This window comes from Myotis nattereri (genome assembly GCF_964212035.1).
Source record: "Myotis nattereri genome assembly, chromosome: 12".
NCBI lineage: Eukaryota > Metazoa > Chordata > Mammalia > Chiroptera > Vespertilionidae > Myotis > Myotis nattereri.
In genome coordinates, this window is record NC_138087.1 from 8,605,255 (window position 1) to 8,628,498 (window position 23,244).

Here is a 23,244-nt window from a genome sequence, read left to right on the forward strand (position 1 = left end):
ACTGAGCATTATCTTGTTTTCACTGCTTATTTCTAATTAAGCATGTTTATGAAAAAAAGCAACTCAAATCATATAAAGAGAAAATAAATTAGTTCCTTTTCTTTTCAAACCATATCTTCTCTTTATAGTAATTGCTTTATTTCTGTAAGTGGTTTCATTTTTGTCTTCACACACAGGGGAGACAGGAAGCAAAGATTATATGACTGTTTTCCCAAAAGACTCAGGAAGCCAGATTCCCATCAAGATCATTGCCCTCCGTCAGCTTGGAGAAGGCAGTCAGCCTTCACAAGGAGAAGGAAAGGTGGAAATAAGCTGCACTGCGTGGATCTGTGGAGCGGGGGGAGTGCTAGTTCCAGCAGCTTTTATATTAAACCCCCGGAGCTTCCTACCCCATTGGCAGTCACCCTCCTCCTGCAGGGAGGACGCCTTGGGCAGGAACCTCCATGAGCACGGGAAGGACTCGCATGTAAATGGGAGAGCAAACTGAGTGTCCTGCTCAGTAAGTGGACAGGACGGAAGCACCCGTTTATCTCCTAGAAAGTGCCCTTGGCTTGTTGTCTGTGAAGGGGAGGAGGCAGGAGGCTGTCAGCCCACAGTGTTTGCCTCCTGCGGCTTCTCCTCAGGACGGTCCAGCATCCGCAGTCTCTCCTCCAGTCTCCGCTTCCATCCTTCTCTGAGCCTGAGGGGAGAAACAGAACACTGGGCTGAGTGCATTGGCCTCCATGCCTGCCGTCCCACGCTGGTGGCTTTTTTCCTTGTAAAAGAACATTATTAAGAGAAACATACGACTTTTACAAATTAGTGAAGGAAAAAATGAATAGACAAACCAGCAAAGCCTCTGAATATATAATTTCCCCCCAAAGTTTATTCCTTCCTGTGTGGATTCAATGTGATCTCAATCAATGTCCCATCTTTTGTAGATAAGAATAAGCAGATACTAAATTTTGTATGGAAAGGAAAAAGAAATAGGTTAGCGAAAACACTTTTGAAGAAAAAGAAAGTTGGAGGACTCACACTGCATGATTTTGAGACCTAATATAAGGCTACCACCATCAAGACAGCATGGCGTTGGTGAAGATCTATTGCAAATAGATCAATGGATTTAAATAGAGAGCCCAGAAATGAATATACACAAATATGGCCAATTGCTTTTGACAAAGGGCAAAGACAACTCATTGGAGGAAGGCATATATATATATATATATATATATATATATATATATATATATGGCTAGGACATCATACATCCATATTCAAAAGAAAGTGTGGACTTTGACCCATATTCCACATCTTATATACAATTAATTATTGATCTAATGTCACTGTAAGACTAAGACATTTTAGAAAAACACCCACAAAAGGATTTCTTTATTATATCCCTTGGGACCAGAAAGAATTTTTAGATAGAACACAAAAGGCATGAGTCATAAAAAACAAGGAAGATTTGGATTTAAATTTGCTCTGTGAAAGATACTGTACAGAAAATAAGACAAGCCACAAATAGAAGAAGATATTTAAAAATCACATATTCATGGACTTGGTTCCAGAATAGATAAAATTCCAAACTCAATGAGATGAAAATAAATAACTAAACATATAACTGGTAACAAATTTGAACAGACATTTTACCAAAGAATTTATGTGGATGACAAACAAGCCTATAAAAGATGTTCAACATAATTAGAAAAATGCAAATTAAAACCACAAGGAGATACCACCCACCTCATAGAAAGATCAAAACAAACAAACAAACACCAAAAACCCACCAGAAAAAAAAAGAAAAAGAAAAATATGAAAACCAAACCAAACAAAAACTCTTGCCCTAGAATGTTTATCTCACTGGTTAGAGCATTGGCCCTTGGAATGAAGGATCATGAGATTGATTCCAATCAAGGGCATGAACCCAGGTTGGGGTGAGTGTGGGAAGCAATAAATTGATGTGTCTCTCTCACATTGATGTTTCTCTCCCTCTGTCTCACACCTGCTCTTCTCTCTAAAAATCAATGGAAAAATATCCCTGGGTAAGGATTAACAACAAAACAAAAAATTCTCATAATGAAAGTCAAAACAGGTGTTGTCAGGACCCCATGAAGGTCAGGGGTTGCCACTATGATGAGGGCAAAACAAATACCACCCCCAAGCAGTGCAGCTGTACTGCCTATGGAAGCTGCAGAGATTCAAGACTGGAAGACCACAGAGGTAAAAAAAAATCTTCCAATCCAGTGCCATCTGTTGGAAAATAGTAGAAAGACCTCTTCAGAGATAAATGTGTAAGCAAAGGACAGCAAGTACCATGAAGAACCACAGTAACGGAGATGACAAGAAAGGAAATGAAAAAATCCCCAGAAAGCAGACTGAATCACATGGAAACATGTGATATAAATGACAGAGATTTCAGGATTGCAGTTCTGAAAACACTCAACAAGATGAGAGAAAATACCAAGAGGGAATTCAGTGCACTCCGAAAACAAATCAATACACAAAAAAGGGTGCTTTACCAAAGAGATTAGTATTTTCAAAAAGAACTGATCAGAAATTCTGAAAATGAAGAGTACAATTAAGGAGATGGAGAGTAAACTATTGAGTATAGAAAAGAGAACCAACAAAATAGAGGAAATAATTAGTAATATCCAAGATATGAAGCAAGGAATGATGCAGAGGGAAGAAGAGAGAGACCTGAGCATAAAGAAAAATTAAAGAGCTCTACAGGAGCTATCTGGCTCCATCAGGAAAGGCAATATTAGAAGTATAGGCGTTGTGGAGGAGGAAGAGAGGGAGCATGGAATGGAGAGTCTATTAAAACAAATAGTGGGTGAGAACTTCCCAAAACTATAGAAAGACTAGATCCTTGATTCCAAGAAGTAATCAGAACATCTAGTTATGTCAATCCAAAGAGGCCCTCTCCAAGGCATTTGGTATTAAAGCTGTTAAAATTAATGACAAAGAAAAAATTATCAAGGCAGCCATGGAAAAGAAGGAAGTTGACCTACAAAGGAAAACTCACCAGAATTTCATCCAACTTCTCAGCAGAAACTCTACATGCCAGATGAAAGTGGTACCAAATATTTAAACATCTGAAAGAGAGAAATTACCAGCCACAAATAATATATCTAGCAAAATTATCCTTTAAATATGAAGGAGAAATAAAGATGTTCCCAGACATACAGAAGCTGAGGGATTTTATCACCAGAAAAGCTCAATTGCAGGAAATACGCAAGGAGTTATTCTACTTGAAACAAAGACCATAAAGTCACAACACTATAAGTAAGATCCCAAAAACTTACAACATAAACAGGGAGAATTTGTGACAACAAAAATATAAAAGAGGAGGGGGGACAGGTCTGAAGTGGCTAAGAAAGATGAAGATCAGAGGTACTAAAAGATGAAAAAAACAAAACAAAAACAAATTAAGGTGTATATACAACTCAATTTTTTATAAATCTAACTAGAGGCCCGGTGCATGACATTCGTGCACTTGGAGGGTGGGGGCTCTCAGCCTGGCCTGCGCCCTTTAGCAGTCCGGGAGCCCTTGGGGGATATCTGACTGATGGTGGGGAGTGGGCCTAAGCCGCAGTTAGACATCCCGTGGAGGCAGGAGAGGCTCCCGCCACTGCCACTGCACTAGCCAGCTGTCAGCCCGGGTGTGGCTGAGGGGCGCTCCACCTGTGGGAGCACATTGACCACTAGGGGGCAGCTCCTGCATTGTGCATCTGCCCCCTGGTTGTCAGTGCACATCTTGGAGACTGGTCATTCCACCATTTGGTTGATTTGCATATTACCCTTTTATTATATAGGATGGTAACCACACACAGAAATCCCCAAACCAGGACATATAGCTTAAAAAAAGATGAAACAGAGCTAAGATGTATGGAATATGATCAAACAAAAACAACAGAAACATAAAGGAAAAGGACCAATGAAGACCTAGAATTACCAAAAAACAAAAGATAAAATGGCTATAGGAAATCCTCATACATTAATAATTAGCCTAAATGGAAATGGTCTGAATTCACCAATAAAGAGGCACAGAGTAGAGAGTGGAGAAAAAACAAAACCCAACCGTGTGCTACCTATAAGAGACATATCTAAGCTGCAAAGTCAAAGGTAGATTCAAAGCAAAAGGGTGAACTCTTACCATTTGCAACGGCATGGATGGAACTGGAGAGCATTATGCTAAGTGAAATAAGCCAGTCAATGAAGGAAAAATACCACATGATCTCACTCATTCATGGATAATAAAGACCATTATAAACTTACTAGAGGCCCGGTGCACAAAAATTTGTGCACTGGGGGAGGGGGGGGCAGGGGGGGTCCCTCAGCCCTCAGCCCGACCTGTGCCCTCTCGCAGTTTGGGACCCCTCAGGAGATAACGACCTGCTGGCTTAGGCTTGCTCCCGGGTGGCAGAGGGCAGGCCTAATCCCTAGGTGCAGCCCCTGGTCGGGCTCAGATCAGGGCCGATTGGGGAGTTGGGGCACCGCCCCTTGTCATGCACAGAGCAGGGCGGATCAGGAGGTTGCGATGCCACCCTCAGTCACGCTCAGGGTAGGGTCGATTGGGGGGTTGGGGCACCGCCCCCTGTCACACTCAAGGCAGGGTCAATGGGGAGGTTGCGGCGCCACCCCGTCACGCACAGAGCAGGGCCAATCAGGGGGTTGGGGCGCTGCCGCCTGTCACACACAGATCAGGGCCCATCAGGGGGTTGGGGCTCCGCCCTCTATCACCCACAGAGCAGGGCTGATCAGGGGGTTGGGGCGCCGCCACTGTCACACTGAGGGCAGGGCCGATGGGGAGGTTATGGCTCTACCCCTTCACACACAGAGCAGGGCCCATGGGGTGGGGGGGTTGGGGCGCCACACCCTGTCACACACAGAGCCACAGGGCGATCAGGAGGTTGGGGAGCTCCCCCCTATCAGGCACAGAGCAGGGCTGATCAGGGGGTTGGGGCGCCTTCCCCTGTCAGGAACAGAGCAGGGCCGATAGGGAGGTTGTGGCCCCGCCCCCTGTCACACACAGAGCCACAGGGCGATCAGGGGGTTTGGGCGCTGCCCCCTGTCATGCTGATCCTGGTGCCGGGAGACCTCGCGGCTCCGCTGATCCCGGTGCTGGGAGGCATATTACCCTTTTACTATATAGAATAGAGGCCTGGTGCATGGGTGGGGGCTGGCTGGTTTGCCCTGAAGGGTGTCCCGGATCAGGGTGGGGTCCCCACTGGGGTGCCTGGCCAGTCTGGGTGAGGGGCTGAGGGCTGTTTTCAGGCTTGGACTGAAGCTCCCAACTGCTCCTTTTTTTCTTTCTTTCTTTTTTTTTTTTTTTTTTTATTCTGAGCCAGCTTTAGCTCTGAGGCTCCAGCTCTTAGGCCTCCGCTCCTGAAAGCAGGTATCTGGTTTGTTTCGGTTCTACAATCGAAACTCTGTATCAACTCCAGGTCTGAGATCCCGGCTAGCTGAAAGCTGGTTTCTGGGGTTTTGTTTAGCTGCTATTTTTGTAACTATGTTTCAAACTGCCAGCTCAGAGGCCTGCAGCGGCAGGCGGGGAACGTTGGAGTCCTCCCTCACTGAAGCAAGCAAGCCTCATGTTAGTTTCAAGCTGCCTGGCTGCCGGCCGCCATGTTGGCTGACAGTTAATTTGCATATTGCCCTGATTAGCCAATGGGAAGGGTAGCGGTCGTATGCCAATTACCATGTTTCTCTTTTATTAGATAGGATGAACAATAATAGATATAGAGACAGAGCTGCCTCAAACAGATTGTCAAACTGCAGCAGGAAGGCCGGGGAGGGTTGGGGGGCAGGATGGAGGGGGGTAAGAGATCAACCAAAGGACTTGTATGCATGCATATAAGCATAACCAATAGACATAAGACACTGGGGGGTAAGGGAGGCCAAGGGATTGTCAAGGGCGGGGGGGAGGGGGGGAAGGACACATATGTAATACCCTTTGTAATACTTTAAGCAATAAAAAAAAAAAAAAGCAAAAGGGTGGAAAATGGCTCTCCAACAGCCACAGAAAAGCAAGTGTAGCCATCTTTACAATTGACAAAATAGACTTTAAGAAACAAAGATGACATGTGACAAAGATGGATACTTTATAATGATAAAGGGAACACTACCTCAATAAGACAGAACACTTCTTAATATATATGCACCCAACCAGCGAGCACCGAAATATATAAAAAAATATTCACAGAACTAAAGGGAGAAACAGATCAAAACACAATGATAATTGGGGACCTTAGTACTCCATTGACAGCTCTAGACAGATCAACCAAACATAAAATCAATAAAGAGATATTGGCCTTAAATGAAACACTGGACCAAATGGACATTATTGACATTTACAGAACCTTTCATCCCATAAAATCAGATGATGCATTCTTTTCCAGTGCACGTGGGACAGTCTCAAGGAGAGACCATATGTTGGTCACAAAATTAGCATCAACAAATTCAAGAAGATTGAAATTATACCAAACATAGTCTCTGACCATAATGACTTGAAATTAGAAATCAACTGCAAAAAGGACATAAAGAAACCCACAAATATGTGAAGATTAAACTACATATTACTGAAAAAATGGCTGGATCAAAGAAGAAATAAAAGGCGAGATCAATAGATATATAGAGCCAAATGAGAATGACATTACAAGATATCAAAACCTCTGGGATGCAGTGACAGCAGTAATAAGAGGGAAGTTTATATCATTACAGGCCTATCTCAAGAAACAAGAAAAATCCCAAGTAAATAATCTAACATCAATTTGTAAGGTACTAGAAAGAGGAGAACAAAAGCAACCCCAAGTCAGTCTTAGCTATTGTAAACAACATTGCTATGAACATAGGGGTGCATATATTCCTTTTCATTGCTCTTTTGGGGCTTTTAGGATATATTCCCAGAAGTGTGATCTCTGGGTCAAACAGAAGTTCCATTTTTAATTTTTGAGGAAATTCCATTCTGTTTTCCACAATGGCTGCACCAGTCTGCATTCCCACCAGCAGTAAAATAGTGTTCCCTTTTCTCCACATCCTCACCAGCACTTGTTGTTTGTAGGTTTTTTTATGATAGTTATTCTGACAGATGTGAAATAATAGCTCATTGTGGTTTTAATTTGCATTTCTTTGATGATTAGTGACTTTGAGCCTTTTTTCATGTTGCTTCGCCATTTGTAGGTCCTCTTTGGGGAAATGTCTACTCAGGTCTTCTGCCCATTTTTTAATTGGATTGTTTGTCTTCCGTTTGTTGATTGTATGAGTACTTTATATATTTTGGATATTAACCCCTTATCAGACGTATCATTGGCAAATATGTTCTCCGATACAGTGGGTTCCCTTTCCGTTTTGATGCTGGTTTCTTTTGCTGTGTAGAAGCTTTTTATTTTGATGTAGTCCCATTTATTTATTTTCTCCAACATTATTTATTTATTGCCTCCTTTGCCCTACAAGATGTATCTGTAAACATATTTATGTGAGATGTCTGAGATTTTACTGCCTATGTTCTTCTTTAACATTTTATGGTTTCATGCCTTACAGTTAAGTCTTTTATCAATTTTGAGCTTATCCTTGTGTATGGTGTAAGCTGGTGGTCTCCTTTCATCTTTTTGCATGTGTCTGTCCAGTTTTCCCAACACCATTTGTTAAAGATGCTGTCTTTACTCCATTGTATGTTCTTGCCTCTTTTGTCAAATATTAATTGACATAATGGTGTGGGCCAATTTCTGGGTCTCTGTTCTGATCCATTGGTCTATATGCCTGTTTTGTGACAGTACCCGGTGTCTTGTTTATAATGCCTCTATAGTATAGCTAGATATCCGGTATTGTGATCCCTTCTACTTCGTTCTTCTTTCTCAATATTTCTGCAGCTCTTTGGGATCTTTTATGGTTCCATAAAAATCTTTGTAGTATTTGTTCCAGCTCTGTGAAGTATGCCCTAATGTTTTAATACAGATGGTGTTCAATGTATAGATTGCTTTGGGTAGATAGATATTTTAATGATGTTAATTCTTCTAATTAATAAACATAGTATATGCTTCCATTTGTTTGTATCTTCCTCTATTTCTTTTTTCAATGTCCTATAGTTTTCCAAGAATAGGTCTTTTACCTCCTTGGTTAAGTTTATTCCGAGCTATCTTAATATCTTATTTTTGTTGTTGTTGTTGTTGTTGCAGTGGTAACTGGGATACCTTTTTTAGTTTCTCTGTCTGAGAATTCATTAAAGGTGTATAAAAATGCCATTGATTTCTGGATGTTGATTTTGTATCCTGCTATTTTGCTGAATGCATCTTTAAGTCTAGTATTTTCTGGTGTGAGGGAATGACTCAGAACAGAAAACCCCAGAGCCCTCAACCCTGGCTTATGCTTATGCAGCTTCAGTCCACTCTGCCCTCCCTCTGCTGTAGCCCAAGGTGAGTGGCTGCACATGAAATTTTGTGTGTGGGCCCTTTAAGAGGGTGTCTACATTTCCAGTTGACTCTCCCTGGAAGACAACAGCCCTAGTGCTTTTCACAGCCGGGTTATGTGAGTACCTTTCTCAGTTCTGGTGCTCTGTGTTGGGGGCCCAGCTTAGGGATTAGACCCCAGAGTTCTCAGCAGAAAACCCCACAGATGAGCTATCTCTCCAGGACTTCAGGTGCTGTCTTTGGGAGCCCAGCCAGCCCTTTTCCACCTTTGCCATTCCTACCAGTCTCTACGTGGTCTCCACTTTCCATCCTTGGTTATTAGGGTTCTCTCCAGCTAGTTGATTATTCAGGATGGTTGTTGTTTTTTAAAAAATTTTAGTTGTATTTTCAGTTTGGTCTTGGGAGTATGTCTGTGTAGCATCCACTTATGCTACCACCATTTTTAATCAAAGTTCACATTTTAAAAGATTTATTATGTTTCCTGTGGAAGAGGAGCAAACTAACCCAACTTTGACGGGGTCATTTCTGTGGCATATAGGAGCCTGGAGAATTAATCCATTTGTTGTATGCACCATTTGCATTTGGTGGCCTTTTCTATATTTCATTCTCTAATTACAAAATGGTACAATCCTATCTAATAATAGACAAACATGGTAATTGACTGTACCTTCACTACGCTAATCAGGGTGATATGCAAATTAACTGCCAACAAACATGCCAATGTAGGCGCAATGCTGGAAGGCGAAAAGGGAAGGATGGAAGAAGCCGCCTGCCGCTGACAGTGATCAGAGAAGCCAGGCGGGGCAGGGAAGAGGTGGCCACCAGCAGCCACCTCTTCCCTCCCCCCCCCCCCACCCCAGCCGGTGTTCGGAGAAGTACCTGCATTTTTTTTTTTTTCAAAGTACCTGTATTTTTAATAATTTCTTGACATGGTAAAAGAATTTTACATTACGATCCAAGGGTGGTGGGGTGAGGAGAAGGAGCAGGAGAATAATCCAACAAACAAAAAGGGAAACAGAAATGCATGGTGGAAGGGATTTGAAGGGTGGGTAAGGGCATTGCCCAACTAAAATGCAATTGGTTTGTTACTGAGTACTATTCATGGGAAGACAGCATCCTGACTCCTTCTCTATACAGCATATTGGGAGTAAAAATGATGCATCCAGGTGGAAATACGATTAGTGGTTGGAAGACAGACAGGGAAAGAATAAGTCAGAAATAGACACTGAGAGAGTCACTGGCTAGCTGGCTGCAAATACTGACTCTCCAGTAGTGATAGAATAAAAAAGTGGGGGATATCTCTGGAAGATTCAAGAGATAGGGAGCAACTCTTCTATAGTTTTGACTTGCCCAGCAGATTTCCACATACACACGTGTACATGCCTATGTTTGCATGCACACACATATACACATAACTGACTGCCCTCCCTGGAAGCACAGAAGAAGAAGAAGCCGCCAGAAGAAGAAGTTGCCCACCTTTGGTGCAGGCACCAGAGCTTACGGCTGGCTGCAGCCCAGGAGATGGACAAGCAACCTGCCCGAGGTCTCAGGCTGCAGCCACCCAGAGAAGCTGCCAGCCCTGTGGTCCCAGGTGCCAGCGCCTGTGGCCAGGGAAATAGGTTCCCTCTTCTCCTACTGCAGTCATTACTTTAATATTCCCCTTCTGAATTTCTCTCCTGTGCTGCAACCCAACTCCACTTTTCATTAGAAGGATATGGAACAGAGAGAGCAGTGTTAAAAGCTTTCATTTTTAAGCCAGTAAGGTTGGTACTTAAACATATAAATGGAAAAGTAGAGTCCTTAAGGTCACAAAGGCTACAAAGGACAGGGACAGCGCATGACCTATTATATCCAGCAATCCATATGGGGACTGAAAACTTTGCAATGATGACAATTACTGAAGATATGAATCAACTAAAATAGTTGACAGGGACAATTCTTCCATCTTTGAAAATATCTACATCAAATCTGTTTAAATAGATTTTCATCTGCATATATAACACATTCTGACAAGACCACCACCACCACCAGTGTGGTCAGTGTTGTGCCGATAAATGTTTAATAACTGAGCGACAACCCCGCCCTCCCTCCCCCCCGAGTGCACAAATTTTTGTGTACTGGGCTACTAGTATTGTTATAGAAACCTGGGAGAAAATGGAGCACACACACACAAACTCTGCCATGTCAAGAGTCAAATTTTACCACTCTTAATACCTGAGTGTATTTTCTTCTATCCTTTTTCCTATACATACAGGTAGACTTTGTATGCGTGCATATAGACACATATTTTGACCAAATCAGATCATATTGCAAGTTTTGCTTTTAATATTGCACCCAGGGCTCTGGAAGGGAAGCTGCAGTACCGGGTTCTTACTGACATCTGGTTCCATGAGCTTGTGGACCAGGACTGAGTGGAGGAAGATGGCCGGAACCCCGCCACAAACACTTCTTGCTCTCCTGGAATCGCCAGGACTGGATACTCTAACATGTGGGCTCCAGCATGCAGAAGAGCTTGGTTTTCACATTACATGGGAATGAAGCTGGGTTGGTGGCAGAGCCCCTGTCTGGGTGTGGAGTCAGGCTATTTCCCTTCAGGGGCTAAGAAAGGTTTTTATAAGTTCATGTTGACTCAGCACATGCGAATTACAGCTGTTTTCAGCTCGGCATGCTCACAAACATGGAGGCACGGTGCCTTGCTGACTAGCAGAAGGCCCAGCCGCCACTCCTCTTGTGAGGGGACATCTCGGCAAACAGAACACTTGGCTGGGCTGCTCCTATTTTAGGGAGAGAAAACATAGACAGTCCCTGAAAAACTGAGCTGATTCATGGGCTGCAAGGCTCTGCACATGTGTGGGCAGGTGCTGCTCCTTGTCCTCAGAGCAATGTTGACACATGTGACACATGTCTTCTCACGTGAATACATGTTCCCCTCTGAGAGAACTCCTTTGGCTAGAACACAAGTTCATCTGCCCATGAGGGAAAGACCACACCAGCCTTCCCGCACAGATCTTAATATGTATAACCCCGGGCGTGGGATCTTTCACACTTACACATTCCTATTGACCTAATCCTGAAATTTAGTATAATCTCATGTGCTAGGGATGGTAACAGAGGCGGGATGAGGAGATATTTTGTAGTTCATCTAGAACCTCATTGTTATTTATAGAAAAATGCTCATTTTATCTACAAGTCATTGGTTCTCAATGGGGTGACTATGCCTTCCAGGGTACATTTGTTAATGTCAGGAGATAGTTAACAAGAATTATCTGGCCCTAACTGTCAAATGTGCTGAGGTTGAGAAACGCTGGTATAGATTGTGGTAAGACTGACGGGGTAGAGGAGTTTAACATGTCTTTACTTTTCTATACTTTATGATATTCTGACATCTTGAAACTCTTGCTGGCTACATAAACTCTGCCCATCCAGGACTTGCCCTCTCTTAGAGAGAGCAAAAAGCTTGGCTGCTAAGCATCTAGATCAATCCTGCTCTTATGACCCCAACTACTTGCTTATCTAATTGTCCCATGTGAAGCCATATTTCATCTGTCCCAAATCATCCCACGGCAAGGGACCAGGCAGCTAGGGACCACATCTATAGACTAAATAAATCCACTGGAATTATTCAGCTAACAGTCCCAACCTGATCACCTGCCCTTCCTCGCCTTTCCCATGGAGACCCCAGGAAAGGCTCTGGCTTAGACTTTCCCTTGGGTTCTGTCTTCTGCCACCTGATGAGAAGCTGGTGTTTCTGCTGTGGCTCTGCATGGCCCGTGGTGGCCCCTCCCTGAGCCCTCATTCTTCCTTCTTCTTGGCTGCAGCGACTTCACCACACCACAGCCAGCATTCGCATTCTCAGAACAATGGGTAATGAAATCATCCAGTCTCCCCATCTTCACATCTGGCCTATTTCTGGGGAACCCTACTTTCAAAAGTAGTAGAGAACCCCCCACATACTTCCTCAGGGCGCTCCTTCCCTGACGATCCTCCTCCAGCTCCCGGTAGTAAGTCTGTTTGCTAATTTCTTTTTCCCAGAAGCTTTTGAGCTCGTGACAAGTTTCACAGCAAAAGACTTCTCGTCGGATATATTGGTTGTTCATCCCCTAAAAACAAACAAAAACAAAATAACAAATCTCAGCCCCTCAAATAAAGACACTCTAATATGGAATCATGAAAGATGGGTTTGAATCCAGACATTGCCTTGTATACTTATAGTGACTCTGAACAAATCACCCAGCCACTATGAGCCGGTTTCCATAATTGTAACTGTGGACAATAATCGGAAAATATTGCAAAAAGATTTAAAATGAGCAAAAATTAAAAATGTGTTGAGTAACTGTTCCAGATTATCTGGTTTTATATAGGCCGGGCACTTTCATTGTCCTTGAGCTAGTTCACAACTCTGTAAATTATAGAAAAAATGTGGTAGCACAAGTCATTCTTGAACATAGAAATTCAAATAAATTTAGTCCAGTGGAATGTAATTGATATCCCTATGGATATCAACCAATTTTTCATAAACTTGTAAGTTCATCTCAGTATTCGTTATTGCCTATATGTGTGTGTGTGTGTGTGTGTGTTTAAATTCTTCTTTGAAAATGTTGTAATATCTTACGAGTCACCTCATTATTTAATTATTAAGCTTGGTACAATACTTGAAATGTTTATTTTATATTTTAAGAGAATCATGATTTTAACTTTGTTAAAAAAAATTATCATTTAATAGCTGCTTTACAGTTGCATGTGAAATGAATAACGTATGCAAATAGTAAATAGACACTCGACAAATGTTATGCTCTTTCCATTTCCCTCACAGAATAACAATAACCTCTATGGTTTATTGAGCACATAGTGTGAGATGGGCATTTTACACAGGCGGGTGCATTTGATCTCACTACAACTCGTAGATGGGTGATGTCACACTCATTGGTCTGATGAGAAAACTGAGAGAATTTGCCTGTTGTCTCGTTACTGAACATGAAGGAATGGGGATTTGAACCTAGGTTTGTCTATCTTCAAAGCAGATGCTCTCTCCTCCGTCAGTCCTCGTCATGAGACATGGCCACTTGGAGCTGAGAAGGAGGACAGATGACTGTAGCCATTACTGGGACTTCGGTCAAAAACCCTTCCTGTGCTCTGAGCCCGTTTCCTTTTCTGTGAAGTGGAGATTAGATGTGCTCATACAGAGGACACTGCCCAACACACTGCCATTCGCTCCCCAATGTTCATCTACCCACACAGCAGATGCTTGCTTTTGGGAGCTCACAGTCTGAGTCCTGTCCCTCCCACGGAATCACCACTGACGTTCTCATTGTCTGTAGTTTATGTACGATATTAAATGCTTTGCTGCTTATTGACTCAGCCTATATTTCAGGTTTATCTATCTCTGTTTATGGGCTGACAAGACTAGAAATTCTTTAATCTCAGGAACAAGATGCTTCCTTTCTTGTCCAAGGTCCAGTGTTGGGCTGTGTCCAGAGAAGCCTTTAGCAAAAGCTCTTGGTGGTGAGTTTCACACTTACACCATTTAGGCTGTACATGTGGGAGTCACTGAGGGATGCTCGACATGTCTAAGAGGTGGTTATGTTACTACAGTTGACAGTTGCTACTCTGCTAAAGACTGGACTCAATCCTCCATGTTATTGCTCAGCCTAACTGCTTGTTTTGCTGGAAACTGCTGGAAACCTGAACTTCAGCAAGATCATGCCGACTTGTAAGAACTGCTACAAGGGGAAATGCATTCTCTTTTAGATGGCTTGTAACAGCCTCTCCCTCTCACCCCCCCTTTTTTACTTGTTTTGCATGTGTTGCTCCATATACTATGCTCATTGTGAGAAGCATGTGAGTAGCTGGGATCAACTGCTTTGTACTGTTAAGAGACAAAATTGATAGCAATTTTAGAAATACCTCATAATAAAGCAGGGAGCAGGGAATGAACGGTGTCCAGTGTTCCCTCTGGGTACTGACCGCTGCTCTCTGCACCTGCAGAGCGGCTCTGAGGAGAGCCACAAGGATCACTTCCCAAGTCGTCCTCTCAGTGGGACCAGGGAGAAGGGGAAGCGCTGTGATCTCCTTGAGGCAGATCGTGGTGCTTTTCTAGTCACAGAGATAAGTTCTAAGGAAGGTGCAGGCATGCACACCTATCAGGTACCTGAGCCTCCTGAATCACTTAAAGGTCTTTGAGATAAAACTTGTATTTTTCCCCGAGGAATTTTTCAAAGTGAGGTGTCTCCATTCTGTTCTAAAGCAACTTTTTATAAACACACGTTTATGTTTTTGCAGTCATTCATCCAAATTTCAATTTGCTACTTTCATCCCATGGTGTATGCAGATGGGAGGGAAATAGACTTCCCAGGTGACCTCTCCTGAGATTCTCTATGAGTATAGGATATTTTTTATTGACACCCAGATAGCTGTGTTTGCCTTCACCTTCAATGGCACAAAACTCAGCAGCAACAAGTTTAAATAACTCTAATGGTTAGGAGTTCACAGGAATGAGTCATTCTGGTTATCTTCATAATAAACAGGTAGGAATAATAGCTGCTTCCTCCCTTTAAAAATATCTATCAGGATCATTCAGTTTACTCCCCCTCCCCAATTTTAATATAAACACGGGTACAGAGAAATATTTCTCTTTTCTAAGATAGACAATAGGGTAAAAGGCATCGGTATTGGCAATGACACCCAGTCCCTGGGTGACAACAAGGAGTGACATGATTTAGGGATGAAGCAAGGCTGTCTCACTAGTGGCCAGATAAGCCCTGTGACAGGCCCTCACCTACTGGCGGGTGGACTGCGGGCCTGTGATCTCTGGCTTATTGTTATGCTCTTCATTGAGCACATGTTGGATGCCTTCAGTCCTCAAAGTGCTATACAGTCCTCATTCATTTCTCACAAGCCCATGCTTGTCCACAGTTGCAGAGGAGGTGCAAAAAGGCAGGCCATTGCCTAAGGCCACCCCATTGAAGGGGATGGAGTTGGGATTCAAGCCCTGCCTAACTCCAAAACCTGTGCTCCCCACCGGCACACGACTTGGCAATCAGCCACAAAGATGGCACTCGTGGAAAGAGCTGGGTGGAGCATACCTCCTGCTTCAGTTGTTCTGAGCCATGTGAAGATCATTAACCCCTTATCAAGGCTGAACTAGATGAACTTTTTTCAAGATTAGTCCATGCTATTACAGTAACACAGACTTCCTTTTCTCTCTTCAATACCTTTTGTAATAGGAGCACACCACAGCAGTTTTATGTGTTTCACGATAAGGACATACACACAGACACAATGCTCATGGACACGGACTCCTCCTACACCAGCACTTTGGGAAATGTACCCTCACCATCCGGCACAAATGCCCCTTCCATCACCCGGCAATTCTGCCTCTACAGGTGCCGAGGATGTGGCTGCCATTTCATTTCCTCTCAGGTGGACCTTGTCCTTGGGATGAAAACACCTGAAGGGCTGATGCTCGTAGGTCCATGAGCAAGATGAGGACAGCCTTTGCTGGGACTTGCCAGGTGTCTCCTCCCATCCCCCCTTTGGGCCCCACGGGCAGAGATTAAAATGAGATTCCTTTCTTCCTCTTCTGTCCTTCACAGATGGGAGTGGGAGCATGTGTGAGAGTGCTTCTCCTCAGGTCAGCACCTTTTTAGAAAGCATTTTCTTTTTCCCCTCTCCTCACAGTTCAGTCAAGCTCTCTGAAGTTAAGTCTCGAGTCCCTGTCCACAGTTTCCCCTCCAATTAATATCCTTCAAAGCCTTTCAGACTTTGCCGACAATTTGATCTTTGGGTCTTAAGAAAAGGCCCAAGTGAAATAAAAGGCCACATGTGGCAGTAAGACTGACCTTGGGAAACATATGTCCTTCCTACAGCTAGCTTTCTCATATTGAAAAAAATGGCTTTTTCTGTGAATTAAATGTAGATTAGCAGCCAAAGTGCTTAACATAGAATAGAACCTGGACCATGATAAATGCTCATCATCATCATCATCCATGCTCATAGCAAACTGCATTGAGTACAGTCTTAAATGCTATCTCACTTAATTCTCAACATATTGTGTTAGTTTCTATTTTTCCCATATTTGTGGGTGAGGACATGAATCTGGGAAGTGAGTGATGTCCCTCAGTCTCAGAGCCAGGAATCTAGCCCCAACCTGCTGACATGACACCTAAGTAACAGTGAGCAACACATCCCCCTCTGCAGTTGCCAATCAGACACTGAGAATTATCTCCATGATGACAGTAGCTCTGGGAAGTAAGTCTTGTCATTCCTTCAGTTTCCAGACAAGAAGCAGGCTGAGAAGGTTTAAGTGCTTGTCAGTATCACAGAACCAGTAAATGCTGGTGCTGAGCTCTGAACCTGTGCTGTCTGGTTCCAAAGGTCCTGTCATCACCTCCCACAGTTTGAACCACCTTCCTCACTCATTTGAGGGAACGCGTACCTGCCCCAGAAAAAGAGACTGTTAGTGTCTGTCATCAAAAGGGACCAGGGCATTGCTTAGACCCACCCAGTCTAACCGGTGCTCTCAGTCCTGTGAGCTGGGCCTGGGGTCTTGGTCACTAGATCAGACAGCACCCTTGTAGAGGACAGGAGCTCTGGGCACCCAGCTGGGAATGAGGACCAGTAAGATCATAAATATCAGTCTAGTTAGTTGATTGGCTCAAAAATTAAATTTCAAACTGCTCTGTACATCAATATTGAGTCCATGTACAAACTGGCATATGGACAATAACAGGAGTGTATGTACATTAAACTTCCTAATGTTGACAACTGTGCTCTGATTATGGAAGAGAATGACTGTGTTCTTAGGACATTCACAATGAAGTGTTTTGAAGTGAAGGCTCATGGTGAGTCAACTTATTCTCAAATAGTTAGTCAAACTATGTAGAAAGATAAAGCAAATCTTAAAGCAAAGCGGGTGGTGGTAGGTGTACTTGGGTTAACAGTATGTGATAATTCCTTATTCTTTTATGTTTCACAGCCTTAAAATTATTTTCAAATAAAAATGAAATAAACAAAAATTACTTTTCTCTCCTTTCAAGAGAAAAATGGTTATTTGGCTTGCTTCTCTCAAATCCCCCACCCCCACCCCCTACTCCCATCCTCACCCCAACCTCTTCTGCAATACACAAACCTCTGTAGACAAACCCTGGACAATTTTACCTTGTGACATTCTTTGTAGTGAGCATTTTTTATGCCAAGAGTAAGCAAGGGCTGAAGACACAGGTGGGGGCATTGCAAAAAGACTGAGGAATCACCTGGCAAGAGCTCCCGAGGTCCCAGTAGCCAAAACTGGGAACAATGTGAGCAGCAAAATAAATAACATGATATTAGTTACAACCTAAAGAATGAATCCAAACTATAATATAAATTGTTGAAATAAATAAATGAGGGAGGAGCAACTCTTCTTTTCAGAACTATTCTGATGAATGAATGTAGAAGAAATGAAGGGATATAAAATTGCCATGAGAATATCACAGTAATAATTGCTACAGACAGGCTCCATTAATGGATAATGAAATTAGTGGATGAAGCTTTAAGGAAAATCAGGGTATTTGCCTATATAGCCTCAAAATATCCCTCCAAAAAATTGCTAATTATTGTGGTCATTTTCAAGATGACCACAAGTTCCTTGATTTCTCACTCTCCACTTCCCCCCAGGTGGAGCTGAACTCCTTCTCCTTGCATCTGATGAGACTTGGTGACTGATGGGAAAAATGGTAACTGCAGTGCAGAAACAAACAGCACCTCAACCGTGTGATCAAGGTTCACATCACTGGGGATAAGCAATGTTGATATCACATGGCCCCTGCCACCATGTGACAGATGGGGACATCGCTTCTGTGGTATCCTTCCCTAACTCCACAAACTTCAGTGTATTCATGAGAAAACTGTAAACAAACTCAAATTCAAGCAATTACACAAAATACCTGACTACCATTCGTTAAACATGTCAAGGTCACTTGCCATGCTAGGCATGTAAGTCAAAAAAGACTGAAAAAATTGTCACAGATTGAAAGAGATTAAAGAGACATGAACCCTAATCAGTGTTTTTTCTTTCTAAACAGAAAATGGGCTGTGTATTTCTTTTAAAAGAGCGGGCGCAAGCTAGAGTCTGCTCAAAAATAATTGAGTTTCCAGAAATATTTTTTCTTTTAGTTCATCGAATATCTGGATGCAAGGCTCCTTAATTATCTGTATTTCCCTGTTGAGTTGAACTAGATTATGGTGGTGGTTGTCCCACATCCCTATCGCCTAGGGCAGTGATGGCGAACCTATGACACGAGTGTCAGAGGTGACACGCTAACTCATTTTTTTGGTTGATTTTTCTTTGTTAAATGGCATTTAAATATACAAAATAAATATCAAAAATATAAGTCCTTGTTTTACTATGGTTGCACATATCAAAAAATTTCTATATGTGACACAGCACCAGAGTGGTTAGGGTTTTTCAAAATGCTGACACGCCGAGCTCAAAAGGTTCGCATCACTGGCCTAGGGTGTGCTTTCTAAACAAGCTGAATGACTGATCAATAGAGCGGAATTCCTTAGAAACCCACATGGTGTGAGGGGCTCCCCAGGGGAGTGAACACAGCTGCACACGTGCTGCTGGTGCTGAGGGGAGTCAGATACTGGAGAGCCACAGAAATGAGACAGAGTCGCCCTCACTGCCCCCCTCCCCAAGGGCTGCAGGAGCTCTTCGGTTCGCGTATGTGGAGATACACACAAGTGACAATCGCCCAATGGCTCTCTTCAGAAAACTTTGGTCCACGGGTTTCAAAGTTTTACACGATTAGCGATGATGCTCCTTCAAGGCTACATCGGGAAAAGATGTGAATGAGGTCCTTGGACACAGAAAAACACTTCAGTGCGTGCTGAAGGAGAGAACCCCAGTAGTAGCAGTCCTTTACCTCCTTTCTTGTTGCAGCCACTATACTTCCCAAAGACACCCGCTGCTAAGGGTGTCTCATTGATCTTTCCCTTGTAATGAAAGCATGTGTGCGTATACAGAGTGGGGTGAAATAGGTTTACAGTTGATCGTACCGAAAACAATCCAATAATTAATAAATAATAATACAAGAATAAACTCTGTTTTTGCATGTGCACAACTCTAAACACACTTTTGCCCCACCCTGTGAGTATATGGCATTTTCTTTTCTGCAAGCAGGACCGTGCTATATGTACTGTTCTGCATTCTGATGTTTTCACTTCAGAAAGTATCTCCTTCCAGCCCTCATGGGTTTCATAGCCTCCATGGTGTATGGCTCTGCTGCAATTTATTCAACCCGTCTTATACTGATGGACATTGAAATTCATTCCTGTTTGGCTCTACTACACAAAAAAACCCCCGAGTGAATCATTCATTTTGTTTACATATATAAGCATATCTATAGCACAGACACCTAGAAGTATAATTGTGGGTCAAAGGCCATGTATCTTTAAATATTGGGTGTATAATTGCATATCGACCTCTGCAATTCCATGAGTGTTGGGACCCTCTGCTTTGAGGAACTCCCCATCTCCACTAGGACAGCAGAGACCAGGCGGTCAGTACATGTGGCTCTTGGTGACAAGGCCCAAACACAGCTTGTGGTCTTGGACTCAGGAGACCACACCTGAATGGCCACCCCAGACAGACCTGGAAGGGACTGGCACTCAAACATCTGTTGAATTAATGAACAAACAAGCCATGCAGTGCTGAGATGGAGACAGTATGTGTTTTAATTCAGTTACACAGCAAACATACAAACTCAGTATTTAAACAAATAAACATTAACTTCCATTTCATTGCATTCTTATGCTGATAGGAAAGACACACACTTCCAGGGAAGTAAACAAGTGGTTCCAGTTCTAACAGTCAACAGATATCTACATGACCAATTCCAATTCCTGTTTCTCTATTTTTTAAAAAATAATATTTGGCTTATAGTTATTTCAACCGTGTTATTATTAACACATAGTTACTACTTCATACATGTTTAATTGCCTTTTTTTTCATGTGTTTCACTGACTGTTAGGAAAGCTTATTTTGTAGAATTTGGCAGATTCTTTCCTTCACTGTCCTCATCTGTGAATTGAGGGGTTTGGTTTAGAGGTTCATCGAGGCCCCTGGCTCTAACAGTCAGGTAGATCCATCAGCATCAAGTTCAACATGAGAGGGGCTTTGTACAGTGGGGCCTTGATTACAAGTTTAATTCGTTCCAAGACTGAGCTCGTTAAGGAGCTCCTTAACTCAAATTACTCTGACAACTCAATGCAAAAATCCAGGGAGAGACAGCTGGTATCTCAAAAAACTCCTTAGTCAGGTGCTGCAGACCAAGATCAACAGTAATTGATATAAATGTGAGGAGTCTGGCAGAAGGCTGACCAGGGCTTCTTTTGATATTCACAGGGTGAATATCTACATTTTATTACCTGCTGCTGACTCAATGGCCTAAAGCAAACTCCCGGAAGACCTGACAATCTTACTGTTTGCTAAACATTACCATTGATATGTCTGTTTGCATTCCTAAAGGCAATTGTGTATTCTAGCTAATAAAAGCAGCTGGGAACGGAGCAACAGGGAGGACTCCACTTCTTTAGTTAAGTTATTCTCTGGTTCCCCCGGTAATCATAAAAATTAATATTCCGTCTTGTGTGTATCATTTGTGCATCAGCCCTCCCTTCAAGCCTTTGAACCTGCGAAAGCCACGCTGGCCGTGGACTCTCGCAGTCGGGACACTCATAAGTCAAGGCCCCACTGTACATTAGTTATTTCACTTCCAAATGAGAATATCTGGTTGCCCTACCCATATGTGAAGGGCAATATCAGTAATTAGACAGGTTTTTAGGAAAAGGGGACTGCTCTTTGATAAATAAACAGTTCTATTTCTCTGTATTCCCCAAAGCAAAGACATTTTTACTAGCTTTATATATCTATTGAGAGAATTAGTTTTATTTGCAGTAACTCATTACTAATTTGGAAAAGTCAGAATTCCAATGGCAACCCTTAAATTTACTTTACTAATTAAGTAACATTTAAAGAAATCTCTTCTAATGAAAATTAACCAAACAACATTTATTGAACCTTGACTTTGTGTAAGTTCATGCACTTATGTCTAATAAGGGTTAGGTAATGGTTAATTGTATGAACTAAAGCAAAAGAAAATGCCAGTTTAAATTGCCAAGTTCCAGGTTACTCAGTGAAGTAAAATCCCCAATGAATGTTTAAACCTCCTGACCACCAGCTTTCTGAGGAGCCTTCATAATTCTGGCACCTCTAGTGAATGTTTCCTTGGGACTCAGTTATTCATCAATCAAGATGAGATACAGTCTGTGTTTTATTTCCTCTTAAGAGAATCTTGTCCAGTGAGATCAACACTAACTTCTGTTTAGTTACACTCTGCGACTTGACATTCATGCATTACTGACACCTAGAAATCAGAGAGGGGAAGCGCTCTGGGCCTGTGGAAGTCACTTCCCAGACTGGTGCAGGGTGGGCTGCTCAAAAGGAGGAGAAATGAGTCCAAGTGGGAAACAAAGGCACAGGAATAACAAGCATGTCTTAGCTTTCAGCCCCCAATGTGAGCAGTTCCCACTGCTGACAACACAAACTCCACAGACTGACCTTAAAGATGAATTGGCAGGTGAACTAATATCCTGCTTGGTGCAAAGGAGGGCCCGTCTCCCAGCCCCAGTCCTCACTCCTCAGCTCTGACTTGTGAGGCCACTGGCGCCGCCCTGAAATCTCACTGTGACAGCCCTTTATATGTGGAGGGGAGGACTCACAGGGATCCCTGGACCTCTCAAGGTCATTTGAACCAAATTAGTAGCAGAATCAGACAATACCTTTCCAGGGACATTGCAGCCTTCCCTGGTGGTGAGAGATGCTCTAAGCATCCTTTGCTGCCCCGCCTGGCCCAGGGCAGGCCAGCTTCGGATTGGCAGGTCCCATGAGTGCTATGACTTGGCCTGAAGCAAGAGAGAAGATTTAGAACATGCCCTGGATTATACATGTGTCCTGTTCGTCTGACACTTGTGAAAAACCACTGTCTGCCCTTGGTGAGACTGGAATGGTGGGACAAGTCACTCTTGGGTGCAACATTACAGGGGGACTTAGAAAGGCATCATGTTCTTTGGAGCCATTAATCCCTGAAGGGATCTGGTGATGACATATCACGGTTTGCTGAGTTCTCTCACAGCTAGAGCAGGAGTTGACCTTTGATGAGTGGTTTTCAATAAAATGCCTCCAAGTGAGATCAACTTCTCATTTTAGAGTGGCCCTTATCCTATTACAGAGGAGGGCATGTCCTTCTTAGGAAAAACAGTTAGAATACTCACTCCTCTGATAACAAGAACAGCTCTGCTTTCATCAAATACTTCTCCTATTCTGCTAGTGGCATACCCATCCCTTGGTTTAGCAGGTTATAAGTTTATAACTAATGTTACACATGACAGCTCATCTAATCTTAATGTTCAAGATAGCTTGTGGAAGTGTTAATATTTAATATTGAATCTATAAAAGTAGTTTAATAAGCATGTTCACTTTAAACTATATTCCTACTTCAATAGCAGAACCTAATTCTACAGATGAGGTTTTCTTTTATCCTCACCCTAGGATACATTTTTCATCGATTTGAGAGGGAGAGGAAGAGGGAGTGTGAAGAGAGAGAGAGAGAGAGAGAGAGAGAGAGAGAGAGAGAGAAACATCAAGAGCTTGCTTCCCACAAGCGCCTCTATGAGGGATGGAACCCGAACCCCCATCCTGGGTAGATGCCCTCCGTGACCAGGAATGGAACCTGCCACCTTTTGGTGCGTGGGATCATGCTCCCACTGACTGAGCCACACCAGCCAGGGCGAGAATTTTTCTTTTTTATAAGGAAAG

At 42.9% G+C, this 23,244-nt stretch overlaps 1 protein-coding gene across 1 annotated transcript; it reads right to left on the reverse strand.

Annotated features, from left to right (window-relative positions):
* Window positions 1–585: 585 nt before the first annotated feature.
* Window positions 586–22,175, reverse strand: FAM240B (family with sequence similarity 240 member B; the record flags this gene model as incomplete). The annotated part of the gene is made up of 3 exons (XM_081103527.1): window positions 586–679; window positions 12,342–12,487; window positions 22,149–22,175. The coding sequence occupies 3 exons, from the start codon at window positions 22,173–22,175 to the stop codon at window positions 586–588; spliced, it is 267 nt and encodes an 88-aa protein (XP_080959653.1).
* Between the last annotated feature and the right edge of the window lie 1,069 nt (window positions 22,176–23,244).